The 14,823-nt window shown below is 44.3% G+C and overlaps 1 protein-coding gene across 1 annotated transcript in view; it reads right to left on the reverse strand.

Annotated features, from left to right (window-relative positions):
* diaph1 (diaphanous related formin 1) overlaps window positions 1-14,823 on the reverse strand; it is a 58,653-nt gene that overhangs the window by 12,708 nt on the left and 31,122 nt on the right. The window contains exons 17-24 of the mRNA XM_079168264.1: window positions 4,414-4,509; window positions 4,205-4,299; window positions 3,986-4,087; window positions 3,401-3,640; window positions 3,018-3,147; window positions 2,729-2,854; window positions 2,461-2,624; window positions 1,816-1,948 (exon numbers count right to left, since the gene is read on the reverse strand). Coding sequence (XP_079024390.1) covers window positions 1,816-1,948; window positions 2,461-2,624; window positions 2,729-2,854; window positions 3,018-3,147; window positions 3,401-3,640; window positions 3,986-4,087; window positions 4,205-4,299; window positions 4,414-4,509 — 1,086 coding nt within the window. The remainder of the gene's footprint in view (window positions 1-1,815; window positions 1,949-2,460; window positions 2,625-2,728; window positions 2,855-3,017; window positions 3,148-3,400; window positions 3,641-3,985; window positions 4,088-4,204; window positions 4,300-4,413; window positions 4,510-14,823) is intronic.

Here is a 14,823-nt window from a genome sequence, read left to right on the forward strand (position 1 = left end):
GCCACGTACATAAAAGCACACAGCCTCACACATTGTTTTTACAGACGGTACTGACACCTAGCTGTGGAAATGAGAAAAGGTTGTCTGGCATGTTTCCAAAGATGAGTGCACGACAGCCAGGGATCTTTTAGTAGTAGTAGATGGTATTTATCAGATCAAGAGAGCCAAATAAAGCCAAGTAAAAACAGTGATTTGACGATCCACATGTTAAATAAGTATATTCACTATAACTACCATTACATGCGGAGCACATGTGCTTCACTGAGGCTGCACTGAATGAGCGCCGGTCTGTCTGACTCACATGGGAATGACAAGGCCACAAAGTGCAAACACACACTGACCTTCCAGGGTTTAACCAACAACTGCTATATTATGTCTACAAAGGGACGGAGAGTGATAAAGAGCAGCATTCAGAAAGAACAACATTCATGAGATAGTGAGGGTGAGAGAGTGAGAGTTGAAGGGTGGGGGAATTAAAAGAAAAAAAAAGGGAACAAAGAAGATGTGAGCATGTGAAAGTATAGCTGCTGAAAACAACCTTTGTGTGACAGCCATCCCGAATGATGGTTATAAACAAATACAGAACAAAGACCAGGTGTGTGTTTGCTGCATTTGTGTGTGGTTGAATGTAAATAGGGGGGTGTTGAATGACTCTGGGCTACAGGGGCAGTCAAATATGCCACCTGTATGTAAATAATATCCAGCCCACTAATGCTCACACACACACACACTCATCTTTGAAGCACTATTGTGTTCCATGTGCACATGCCTCTGGAGGCTGAACATGAAATTCGACGACCTCACTTTCTGCCACAAAATGTCTTCTCCATACTTGAAAAACACAAAGTATTCAGAGTGGAGCCTCGGTGCTCGCTGGGGCTTTAACTGCCCTTTAAATGAACGACGGGGGGAGGGAAAGGAAAAAAAAAGAAAAAAGAAGAGGGAGTGATGGAACAAAAGCAAGAAAGAGAGGAGAGGAGAAGCCAGCTGGAACATGGAGCACGAGGAGAAAAGGCGAGAAAGACTTTTTGTGAAAGAGGTTTAGAAAGCTGACACACAAACACTTCTCCAACACATAGGCAAAGCAAAACAGAAACAAACTAGTAGGAACTAGTGGTAATTTTGTGACACAGACGCATACACAGATACACAGGGCGCACTGAGGCCGCAGCACATTTTGAGTGTGGAGTCCCAGGAGAACATGGCTGGAGCCAGAGAGAGGAGGAATGTGCTGAAACTAGGTCACAGTCAGAGAGAAAGGGAGAAAAGTGCCTGTGCATAAATGTGTGTCTGCAAGGCAGGATTTCAGTGTTAACTGTGTGTATGCGAGGATGAGCGAGCGAGAATGTGTGTGTGTGTGTGTGTTACAAAGCAAAATATGCTGCTCGCATTTTCTAAGTATAACAGCATCTCATAGAAGAGTGGAAATATGTTTTTGGTGATAAAGAGATTTAGACGTTCATACAGTTCTTTTATGGAAGAAAAGCCCCCGTTCACCAGAGGAGGGAAAAGAGGTCAGGCGGTTCCTATATACATCCTCCTTGTCCTCACTTTCTATGGAGATTATTGTTACTTGCTTACTTAAAAACACAGGTCATCAGCATTAGATTAACTCTGGTCTATAAATACTGATGGGTTGCTCTTTCACACACACACACACAAAGACACACACACAAAGACACTGATAATCCACAAAAGCGTGGACTCTGACTGCCCCCAACTGGAATCTATTGGAAATACAAACAGAGAGACGCGGAGCGTTTCTCTTGCTTTCAGTCACACAACAGTAAACAGATATAATCCAGCAATTGTGACCTGTGTTGATGTTAAGGTTCTGGTTCTTCTTGAGTTTCTCCTCCTTCTCCTTCTCTGCCTTTTCTCTGGCCAGCTTGGCCCTCTTGATCTTCTCCTCAGCCTCTTTCCTTTTCTGATTCTCCTTTACCGCTTGCTGGTCGGGGAGCAAAGAGAGAAGGATGTCAGACAATGTACGTATGCAAAATAAGTGTTTGGTGTGCAGAAGTTAGTGTGACAAAAGTGTACAAAAGTGATTCTTAGAACAACACTCAAGAAGAGAAATGTATGACAGATGTGATGGATGTCTGTATGTATACATAACTTCAGAAGCAGTGGACGGCAGTTATCACCAGTAACTGGTAAAACAAGTTACCTCCTGCGGGAGACCTTCCAAACGGCACATTTACAGTTGATGTATAAACTGATAATCTAATGGAGTCGCTCTCATTCTTTATTATGTCAATACAGACAGCTGTGCTGCCTTTATTTCTCCTCCTGGTTTGACATTTTACTGTCATGCATCCCTCTTTCATCTACTTATTTGTTTTTGACTCCACTTGTGTGTGTGCGCGTGTCTTTGTACTGTCTGTGTAGGAGCTGATTTGTGGAAGGTCAGTAAAGACTGGAAACCACACCATCAGTTCATTCACATGAATAAAAACACACCTGGAACATGTTTTTAAAGGTGTTGAGGTCTCCAAAGAATTCCTCTACGGAGATTTTTTTCGGGTCAAAGACGAAGAAGTCTCCCAGGTCGTTATAATGCTTCTCCATATTCTTATGCAGCATATCCAGCTTCTCAAACTGCTCATGGGCGGTACCCACAAAGCTGTGGAAACATTCTGTTAAGGAACATAGAACACATCTCTCTGTATCTGTAAGACGTCATGATTTATGATCAGAAGATCTATTGATTGACTGAATAAAGAGGATATCGACATCTTCTCCGCAAACAGGTCCTTGTCATTTTGCGGAGGGGGGAAGGTTTCCAGATCCTTTTCCAGCTTCTTGATCTGACGGCCCATCATCTCGAGGTTCCTCTGAAGTGTCTCTGCAGGAACTGCAGAAGAAACATTAATGACTCAGAGCACCTCCTTACAAAGCTCATGACAGACTGTTATGTTTTCATACTCTTATAACAATTAGAGCACACTGGATCCATAAGATGGTAATTAATATGCAGGGATGGAGATTTATAGACGTCAATTAGATGTCCCATGTACCTCTGCTGGCCTTTTCTACATGGACGAGCTCGTCTGCAAAGCCCATGACCTCAGGATACTGCTCCTGGCACACATCAGCGAGGAAATGGAGCAGCGTCTGCTTCAGATCAGCTGATTTGGTGTCACGCAGCTGATTGGGAGAAGGATTGATTTAAAAATGACACACTGAAAACGCAATCAATCAAAAGTTATTATTGGCACTGGAACAGAATCTACTCTTGTTTTTAGTACGAGTATACATTTTACTTTATCTCATTTACTATACGTCAGCATTTCTACACTTTATCTCCAAGAAGTGCACAAAAGGTAGAACTAAAGACCTTTCCAGTCCATGTATTCAGTTTATATTCTGTGTTGTATACTGTGTCTCCACCTCACGTTACCTTGCACAGGTATGATATGGAGAAGCCGAAGGCCTTTCCATTGCGGGAGCCAGCATTCATATAGTTCCCGACGACGAGGATGATCTGTAGTAGCTTGGGGAAGGTCTTGCTTTTACTGAGCTCCTCGCAGGCTGCTGTCACAGACACCACATCTGGCTTGATGTTGTTCAGCTGCTCCTCAAACTGCAGCTTGAACAGGATGGCCTGAAGCCGGGGCATCAGCCGCTTCACACCGGACATCTGGAAAGAGACAAGAGGGAGCCATTCCTGCTATGTTTGCTGCCACATACATTGTGTGTTTGTGTGTAGTTATGTGGAAGGGGGTTTCAGTCATTACTCACATCCGTCACAGTTGAACAAAGCACTCTGTGTTTAACATCATGAGGATTTGCTGTGTCTAATATATTGACAACGGTATGACTATCTCAGTATTTCAACATCTTCCATGGGTCATTTTCCATGACACTGATTTCCCCGCTGTGTTGGTGGTTGATCATGTACAAGTCAGCTGGGAATTCACACAATACTGATTTTATAAAAACTAAATTGTGTTTTTTTTTCATTTGCGTGTGTACGTTTTCTCACCACTACTCCAAACTGCTCGGACTCAGCCAAGTCATCGTATTCCTCCTTCATCCCTGCCAGGACAGTCATCTGCTCTTCCTCTGGTAGTAGTTTGATCAGGTTCTGAGAGACAATGAAACATATACTGTACATGACTATCAGGATCTGGATGTGTCCCAACTATGGTTGCACAAACGGGCCCTTATATACCAACACCGGGGGCAGATTTGAGCTCCATACCTGAACCATGGACTCTGTGATGACCTTCTCATTGACCTGCAGCACGGCGTTCTTGATCTCCTCATACGGGACACGGACTGATCCCAGGAAAATGGCTGTATGAGCAGACAGAGTTAGGATTCAGTTGAACACGCTGTATTGTTGTCATTTCAATGAATGTTTTCACTGCATGCGTTGGTGTGGGGGTATCAGGTGTTCTGTGGACTTACAAAGGTTCTGTGAGCACTTGGAGTCGAGAATCTTCAGCTCCTTAACCTTCTTCTTCTGCATCTGCTTTTCGTCCCCGACACCTTGCTCCTTTTTGGCTGGAAAAAGTGAATAAAGAAATGGAGAGGGTGGTGGTAACATTCAGAGGTGGACAGAAGAAAGAGAAGACTTTGTTAAAAACACATTTCTTGGTGACTTTAATAGAAATAATGTTGGAAAGAAGCATAGTGGAGAATCCAGCGGGTTCTGTAATAGAGAGAGAGGGATGGACAGAGGGCCTATGTGATGCGAGGAAAACTGACAGACTTGGCAAGGCCTTCACTTTTTTCATTCCCTCCCAACTGTATGGTGTCATGGAGGTGTTAGGGTTATTGTATCACTGTCCTTGGGTTACAATGGAACTGCAATGCGAGGGCTGCAACACTGGAGGAAAGACACCCCTGGTGTGTGCGTGTGTGTGTGTGTGGGGGGGTCTGGTAAATACGGTCGGACGTTTGTCAGCTGTAAGGCATTCAAACTTCGCAATATGCCTACATACACGCATATACAGTACATTACATCTCTCACACACACACACACACACACACACACACACACACACACACACACTGACAGTAATGATTCACATTAACTTGTTCTGACAAGGTCAGGATTGTGACTGTACGGGTGTGTCAGCGTGTGGGGGGTTAATGTGCACTGGATGATAATTAGAAGTGAAAGATGAACAAGCACATGGCTTCAACCAGCTGATAGCCCACTGTACACATCAGACCTGAGGTCAGCAGAGTACTGGAAGTCACAGTTGTTCACTCGTTTCTGACAATATTATCTTACCACTCAAACGCAATTCAACATTCATGTGAAGATGCAGTACTGTAGTCTATGATTAGACAAGCAACAAAAATAAATGTCATTGACAAAACCTATGTAATTTAACAGATATGTATAAAAAATATTATTTGGTTACATATTTACAAATATGAGGAGTTTCTTTTAAAGGAAACTCCTACATACTCTCTGTATGGCTAATACTTTGATTAACGATGGCGGCTCAATACCACCCACATCTTTCCAGTCTCTCCTCAGGTTTTGCTCTGTATGTGGCCTTCTCCGTTTCTTATCTTTGTTTAGACCAGACTAACAGGAACCAAGACTCCCCGTCTGGGAAACAGTCAGCAACAGAGTCGGTACAGCATGTTCGCTACGAGTATGCTGTGTCTCTTTGTCAGTGTGATTCATACAGATAGTGACAAACAATACAAATCAAACTCTGAGCCCACCTGTTTCCACTTCCCGGCGATGACCTCGTGTAATGACATCAGAAGCTAAATAAAGTACAACTGTAGCCCCTGTACATAATGACCACATGTTGTAGAGACACACCTACTGACGGCTGCTTCATTACCAGTGTTACTGATATTCATTATACATTGTCATTTAGCTCTGTGTACAGTATGTCTGGCCTTTTCCTTCACTTCATTCCACCACCTTGTTCCACAATCTGTCCACATTCAACTGCAGTTTGCTCGTGAAAAACAGTGTCATTCAAACAACAACACTGTAAGTATTCTCCACACAGACAGACAGAGAGAGAGAGAGAGAGAGAGCCACTGCAGCATAACAGCACATCCTTCCATATGGCCAGTCAAACGGTGCTTTGTCTCTACGTGAGAGGCCAATCAGTCAGACAGTCTGGGCCTCTTGATGAGCTGCTCTTCTCTCCGTTTACAACATACACTTATACACAAAGCAGTCAGTCAGTCAGCGGCCTGTGGCCTCAATAAGCCCCATTGTGTCCTTCAGCTTCAGCTTTATGAACATCCTCTGTCACAATCAACCATCACTTGTGTCTAAAGTTTGACTCAAACCTCAGGGCAATCTGATCTCTTTCAATTCTGTTCTTCTACCGTTTGGTTATAATTTGTGTTATTTATCAGAATGATCAGCTGTGTGCATCACCACCATGGATCAACAATACTATTGTGTGTCCAACACTCCAGCCACAGTCTCTGCTGTGAGCAGGAAACCACAGCAGGAAGTCAACCATTACTCACTCACACGGGGTAGGAAATTCTATCAGGACATCTGAGAGGAAACATAAACAGAGCAAGTCACAGCTGAAAGGTGAGGAAGAGACTCAAAGGAAGTGACAAGCATCTACAAATAAACATCTCAGGATGGAGACTAAAACAGGGAGACCGATAATGACCTAAAATGATCCACTTCTTCAAGAAAGTAGCATCTAAAGTCAGAGGAGACATTTAAAGATATACTGAGAGATATAAAGACATCATAATATTAATGTGCACACATAAATATGCACACGCAGACTTGTACAAAGACGGACAAGTACACATGCTACAGTGTAGATGAATCTAATCTCGATGCTGTATAATCTCAAGGACTGGCAATCCAGTTGGTCTGGGACAAGACTAGTGACCTAGTGATGTCATGTCACTAGGTCAGTGCGTGTGTGTGTGTGTGTGTGTGTGTGTATCTCAGAGAGATGTAGAGCCGGTGAGGGAGCATGTGTGCGTGTGTGTGTGTGTTCTTGCCATCATAGCTACAGTGCCAGCTGCGCTCTGGCCAATGAGATCCGGCACAGCTCTGTTGACATCATGGCTGATTCATAAAATGGGGTCTGGTGTGCAGATTGTAAAATGGCTGCTCTGTGGTTTCCACATGGACAGTTTATTTCATTTATGAGCCGATGGCACCTCTAGTGTTGGCTATGGAGCACTGCACCACGTTGCACTTAGTCATTGTGGGGGAGGAGAGGAGTCGTCAGAGGCAGAACACATGTGAGGCAAGACAGACGCACAAAAAAAAAAACACACTTGTGGAGCGCCGACATCTCAACATCCACATGTTTTATCGTCCCAGCTGCCTTTTTGTTACACCGTCATACAAAGAAGACCACCTTTTGTGGAAAAACAATCTCTCTCTCACACACACACACACACACACACACACACACACCTCGTCTCCTGGAACACTTCCCCCTCGTCTCCCCAACAGCTGCTTGGCAGTGAGAGATGATGAGGATGGGAGGGGGGGCTGTGAGTGTGTATGTGTGTGTGTGTGTGCATGCATACGCAGAAAAGCATGTGTGTGTGTGTGTCATGAAAGAAGAAAAAAAAAATTCTTCCATTTTGACTTCTGTTTTTAATTAAGGAGAAAGAGAGAAATGGAGGAGAGGTGAAGGAGGGGTGCAGAGAATCATGAGGAGCCAAGTCATGCAGAGGTCTTAGTCAATATATAACTATGTGTGTGTGTTAGTGTGTGTGTGTGTGTGTGCGCGCGTGTCTCTATCTGCACAAAGAGGAGTCTGTTTATCAGTCAGCAGGCCTGACTGTGTCCTTCAACCCCCTCCCTCCTATTCCCTTCCTCTCTCATTCCCTCGCTCCTTAAAAGGAGAAAATGTGTGCTGGAGAAGGTTATGGGCAGCCAGGCTTGGAGAAAGAGAAACAAAATTAAAAAGACAGATGGACAGAAGTAAAAAAGAAGAAAGAGAAAGAGTAAAACTGTTTAGTACACTTTCATCCCTATAGCCTCAACTCAGAGTAGTTTCAGTCCTCTCCTTTCAATCTCTCCTCCTGTTTTTTCATGCGGTCTATTCATCCTCTTATGAATCCACTCCCTGCAGTTTATTTTTAACCCACTAAAAGCTTACAGATGATGGGCTCTATTGTATATAAACATGTTTTTCATGGGCCCCCTGGTGGCAAGACAGAACAAATGCTCGACATTAACTTTATATAACTTCTCGCTAACTTTTTTCCATTCAGCATTCCAGGGCTGGAGATTGTCTAAACTGGAACAGAGAAGAAGGGTTTATAGTTACAACATCAACATCCCGGGGTTGAGCAGTTCTCTGGAAAAAGTTGCTGAGGTTGCCCAATTGAAAGAACCACACAGAGACACAAACACATCTTTTGCCAACTTCCAACATCAACATAACATATTTCAAGGAAAAGCGTTAACAAGAAAGCGTTTAGGTTTTTAGAAGGTTTACTTTGAGAACGCAAAAGTGTTCGTACTAAAAGGGGAATGAGACAAAGAAAAAAAGAAAGGGAGGGGGGGGGGGGGGGGGATAATGTTCTTTGTCTGAACTCAACAGAAGGCCAAAACTATGGCAGACAGAAGGACAGCTGTAGCCTTGGTCCCTTTAAACTTTAAATGTCCAACATTCTGTCATTCTCTTTATAAGAGTGTGTGTGTGTGCGTGTGTGTTACAATGTAAGCAGGTTTGACAGAAGAAGAATAAGGGGGTTTCCACAGTAACCTGGGTCTGAAAGAGCCCCTTCATCCTGTTTTTCACTGTGAAAGGAAATGAGGGAAAAAAAAAAAATTCCTGACTGTGTGTGTGTGTGTGTGTGCGCGTGTGAAAAGAACCAGATGGCAGGGTGGGGCAGTGAGGAGGGGGGACCGGGGGCAGGATGTGGGAGGGACAGGATGCAGGGGGAGGGCTTGTGGGAGGGGCTAAGACTGTGCTCACTTGCGCTCCCCTGGTGCATGAACAGCGCAACTGCAGCTTAGATTTTCTGCACTGAACTAAATGTGATATTAACACACTACATTTGGTTTAAAAACATAAAAAATTGTCAATATTTACATCTTAAAAAAATATCTAAATAATCTAGAGTACAGAAATGTGTTTTGTTTTACCGTCTGCTCATTAGACTTGGCCTGCGGTCTCCGACTAACACTTTCAACCCAGACTGAACACTTCTGAACTTTTCTTTTCAAAAGGAAGTATTCAAAAAATATTTGGAATCTCCAGCCTGTAAAAAAACAAGTTCGTAAGAATTTATAAAACATAATTTGCTTATTTAATGTGCTTACATGATGTACAATTACAAGTATTACCTGTACATATATTCTATTTGATTCAATTCAAAATTAAATCAAATAGATTTGGATCCCTTATCAGTGAATTTTGACAACATGGAATCTTGTATCACTCGTTAAGTAATGATTGAACATGTAAATTATTGGTATATTTGAGGATTGTGATTGTTAAGTTGTTAGTCAATGTATTAAATGGCTTAAAAATAGTTAATTAACCTTATGGTTGGTAGCAGATCACAAACTGTTGTTCTGAATTTTGATTATTTTATTAACATTTGGATGACAGAAAACTTGGAAATATACTTAAAACTGGAAGAAGTGTATACTTAAAATAATCTACCACAGACTGTCAATGTTAACTTATGCTCTACATTAGCATTGAGCTAAAACATATATATAGATATTTATTCTGCACGTTATTAAATAGTATTTTTGTTCTGTATTGTTCTATAGAGTAGTGAGTCTTCTTTTAAATCTAGATGTATTGACTACAGGAGGCACAATGTGTGGGTCCTTCAGTGTGGTTACGGTTTATGTGTGGAGCTGCAGTGCCCTCCACTGGAGACACGAGTGTACTGCTGCTAGATGATGGCATACGGCTGGCAAACCTCTACACCTGGACACACCGTTTATTACCTTCACACTCCATCTCACTCACCATCCAAGCTGTGTGTGAGTGTGAAGACAAAAGTTAAAAGAATGAACATACCGACTCTGTGTGTGCATATGTGTGATGGTTTAGGGTACAAATGGGGGAGACAGAGGTGGAAGGAGTGTGTTGAAGTGGGAGACGGGCCAGATGTTTGGAAACAGTGGGTCTGTGTGTGTGTCAGTGTTGTTCTCTCAGGGCCATTCTGACCTCTCTATGCTCTTCTGGCCATGAAGGTCTTCAGCGATGACGCACACTCGGCACGTAACGGCTTCACTGATGAGACACACACGCACAAGCGCGCGCACACACACACACACACACACACACACACACACACACACACACACACACACACACACACACACACACACACACACACACACACACACACACACACACACACACACACACACACACACACACACACACACACACACACAGTATGCTGCCTGCATTGCTGATAAAGTGCATTACAGTCGACACACCGACACAGCACTACCTTGAACTCGCATTCACACTTGCTGAAACCACACAAACAGCCCATAAATCCCCATAGCAAATAACAGAGGACACACACACACACACACACACACACATACACAAGGAGAGGTGAGCTGCTGGTGTGCTTATTAAATCAGTCCTATATCAGCCAGTCTCCTTGGGACAGCAGAAAAGATTTACTACAGCAATTACACCGGCTAATTACAAGGAGGAGAGAAAGAGGGAGTGAGGGAGAGCTACAGAGTGTAAAGGAGGGAAGGAAATCAAATCAAAAGGAGCAAGAGCAAATAAAGGTGTGAGAACGGAGAGGATGAGAGAGCAAATAAAGGGGAGTGAGATAGAGAGAAGTTAGTTGAAAAGACGACGACAAAGAGGAAGTGACCTTGGAGCCAGCCACAACACCTGAGCCTTGAATAGGGGACACGGAAACAACAACAACAACAACAACACACAAAAGGTTCAATGTTCAAACCTCAAAGTCACAAAGCAGCTGTGTGTGTGCCCGTCTGTATAACTGAGTGACTCACTGAGTGTGTGAGTAGGTTTTTCTGTAGTGTTTGTTATTCACAGTGTGGATGTCCTTGACGCTGCACCGGCCTTCACAGCACAGTGCTCCCTCTACGGGGAGGAGAGTGAATTACATCGCTAGGCAGGCTCACTGACCGCTATCAATCAACCCTGATCCTCGCGCTGTGGATGACGTGCGGTGACATTTACAGACACTTATATACTTTACGGACGTGTCTGTGTGTGTGTGTGTGGACTGACTGATGAGATTAGTGTTCTTACAGACGGGAACGTGTGAATGTCTGACGGTATCTCATATATAGAGACTCAATTAAAACCTGCTAATAGCTTGATACTTCACCATTCCTATTAGGGAAAGATGAGTTTGCCCCCCCCCCCCAACAAGCTCTTGCTCATATGCACTCCATCCAGCCAGTGCCAGCTGCCTGACAAATGTACTGACATTTCCCTGTCTGTCAGGTGTACGGTCCATCCCGACCGCTTCTATGACATATGCACAACCATGCAGAAAGTCTCATTTACATGAGCACAGAGGTGGAAATGAAAACTTAGAAATTGGGTTTCTATCTCAATTAAAAAGTTAGATGAACCGTAACACACATGCACCCCATGAGGCCCATTTTGCCCCGGGCAAAAAGGATTAGGCGCTGCGCTCCTGTCAGCCCTCAAATATTCATTATTACCTCACGGAGAGATAGCAGGCAGAGAGCGAGTGGGAGCCAGAAGGAGCTAGAAAAAGGGAAGGGTGCAGAAAAGAGCACGAGTAAGTGATAGAGAGGCACTTTATGAATACAAGCAGTTCTGACTTATGCAAAGCAAACTAGATGAAAGGCGGACAGAAAAAAAAAAAAAAAAATGGAGGTCTACACAGTGTCATGCCATGGAGGACAGTTAAAAGCTCGTTGCAGGACTGGAGCACACACTCATCCTGTTAATCCCTCAGTTTCTGTCCTCTCGTCTCCAACCATCCATCCCGTCACTCGTCTTTATCTCTGCTTCAGTGATGAGGACAAAGGAAAGCACTCACTCATTTGCTCCACCCCCCCCCTCCTTTCTCCTTCTCTTGCTCTCTTCAGGCGAGGCTCGCGGGTTCTGATTAGCAATTGTGACTTGACCGCATGGTGGAAAGATTGGCACACATGCAATAGCACACACGGGAGAGTGTACACACACACACATATGTACACACATACACACATATGTGGCAAAGAGGAGGACCAGGGCCAGTTTTGCTAGGTCTAATTACCCCTTGAGCACTGCCCGGAGACAATAAGGGGGGCTGGGGAGGGAGTTTTTGCCTTTTCTAATGTCAGCCATCGCTCGCAGGGGATACACACTCACAGACACTTGAGGAAGTGGATCTGACTGCAGGCAAAGAGATTGGGCTGTCGTCTGGTGCTTGTCACTATGGTGTCTTTCAGCCAACATGTTAATATGACCAAGCCAAGGAAACGAGTAACTAGAGAGGAAAAAAGGGAAAAAAGACACGTGGAGAGCAATGCTGGAGGAGAGATGAAGGGGATGAATCTCAAAGTGGAGAACGTGCAAAGGGAGTCAGTATTGTGAGGGAGAGGCCATGGAGCAAAAAGGTTGAGAGAGAAAAAGAATTTAGAGTAAGACGTTGTGATTTGGTCAACAAAGTAAGAAGAAAGAGGGCATGAAAGCCCAGTTTCAGAGAGAGTCTGCCACAACTATGATGATGAGGACACTCCGACACAAAGCCCCCCCCCCCTTTGAACTTAAAATTCTGTGTATTTCATTTACAGCTTTGAATCATTGAAAAACCGGAAAGTATACCGATGCTGCAATCCAAACTGCTGAAAACATGGCGAGCACCTCTTTGCATTTGTGTATGTGAACCTCTCTTTGTTGCAAAGCTTTGGGAAAACTACTGCAGGTGTTTGAAGTACTTCAATAACACTGGATCATAGTGAAACTAAGTAGCTGGAGGGGGATGACAACCACGATCTGGCAACCTCCAACTCTGCGTGGGAACCTGGGGAAAGTCTCTCACATCAAAGATCCGTCGGGGTGCAGCAGGGTTTCCAGCTTGTGAAATCAGTTTTACCCCATCCCCAAAAGAGAAGAGAAAAACAACAATCCCCCAAATAAACTAAACTAGAAAAGCATATTTAAACAGAGAGACAGACGATCAAATCCTCTCCTAGAACATCTGTCTGCTGGCCTCTCTCAGGAATTGGCTGTAGTTGAGGCTAGACAAAAAGACACACATGCACGCACACAGACAAACACACAAAAGTACACACCTAATCCCACCATGTGCTTAGTGAGCCATCAGGGGACGTGTTGCCAATCAGACTGCTATGTGAGGTTGGGCGAATGAAAACAATCAAGGAACAACACACAATATGGCCGAGAGGCTGCCACGTATTTGTGCGAGTGACAGAGTGTGTATGTATGTGTGTTTGTGTGATTGAGTTGACAGATTCAAAACACACATAATGCCAACCAGAGACCAGCCTCTGGGCTCACCCGGTGCTTTCCAAGAGGCAGCGTGTGGAGACATTTTCTGGTTCTTCCGGAACTAAAAATGATACGATGTGTAAGAGTAGAGTGTTCAGGAAAAGAAACAATTCAGGATTCACTGCTGCTGTGCCCATCTTTGGAAGGATTATCTGCGCACTTCCATGTTTAGCTTGCAGGCTGACCCGGTTGCGATTTGTTTTTCTTGTATTATTTAGCGCTCATGATGCACCAACATGCACGCGTGGCCGGCCCGGCTGTGTCAACAAAGCAGGGGAAAATCTCACGCAGACTTAATTGCGACTTCAGTCTCCGCTCACGTTACTTCATCTCCCCATACCGTTAGCTGCTATTTTAATCCTCTGAATATCCCACAGAGAGCCTCTAAACAACAGGACAGTAGAGCAGCCACGATCTCTATTCCTAACACAAGACTGTGTGGTCTCTTCTTTGCTCCACCTGTTGTTTGTGCCGTGGACTTGTTAACTAGTGTGCGTGTGTGTGTGTCTAGCGAGCTACTGCTGCTCTCTCATGTCTTGTCTTCTCTCACGGCTCAGTGAGTATGTCAGACTGCATTGGCCCTCTTTCAGAAGCTACTGAGAGATGGCAGCACCATTAAAATTTAACCCACTATCTCACCACTCACCACACTGACAAGCGAGGAGGGGAGAGAATGGCGGAGATAGCCAGGCAGGCATACAAGGATATACAGGCATGTATCTAACCACAGATTTGCGCGCACACACACACACACACACACACACACCAAGGAATGTGTGAGATGTGATAGCAAGAGATTGGGAGCGACGGCGCGAAAGATCCTATACAGATGGAAAGTAAAGAATGAGATGGAAGAGATTACCGCTTAAAAACCACACACATCTGATGCATAAACGCCTGTGGAAATGAGTGACATCAATTCAGCGGGGGACATTGAGAATGTGTATGGGTCTGGCGTCCCATCAGTCTACAGTCTACACTATCCCTCTCTCCAAATCCACATTTCCAAACTTGCTATTACTTTCTCCCTCCCTCCCTCATAGGCAATCTGTGTTCTTTAGTTTCCCTCCCTCTCCTTTTAAAATCTCTCTCTTCAATATTTTTCGACACATTGCTTTTTTTCATTTTTCTGTCTTCTCTCTCTCTCTCCCCCCGTCTCCAGTTTTTGTACCGCTCTCTCTCTTCCTCTTTCCTGTGCTTTTGTGCCCCAGTGGAGTGTGGGATCGCAGGCAGTGCTGGGAGGCCTACGGTCTTTTAATTAAGAAGCAAGGCAGAACGAGGCCACAGTTAACAAGGACACACACAGTTTGCATTGCTTTGCTTGGAAGGAGCCACATTGTCTACAGGCCCCAGCGTTGAAGTTAACCATCGGAGAGGATGGGCTCAGGTCAGCCGT

This window comes from Pholis gunnellus (assembly GCF_910591455.1).
Source record: "Pholis gunnellus genome assembly, chromosome: 10".
In the NCBI taxonomy this organism is placed as follows: Eukaryota; Metazoa; Chordata; class Actinopteri; order Perciformes; family Pholidae; genus Pholis; species Pholis gunnellus.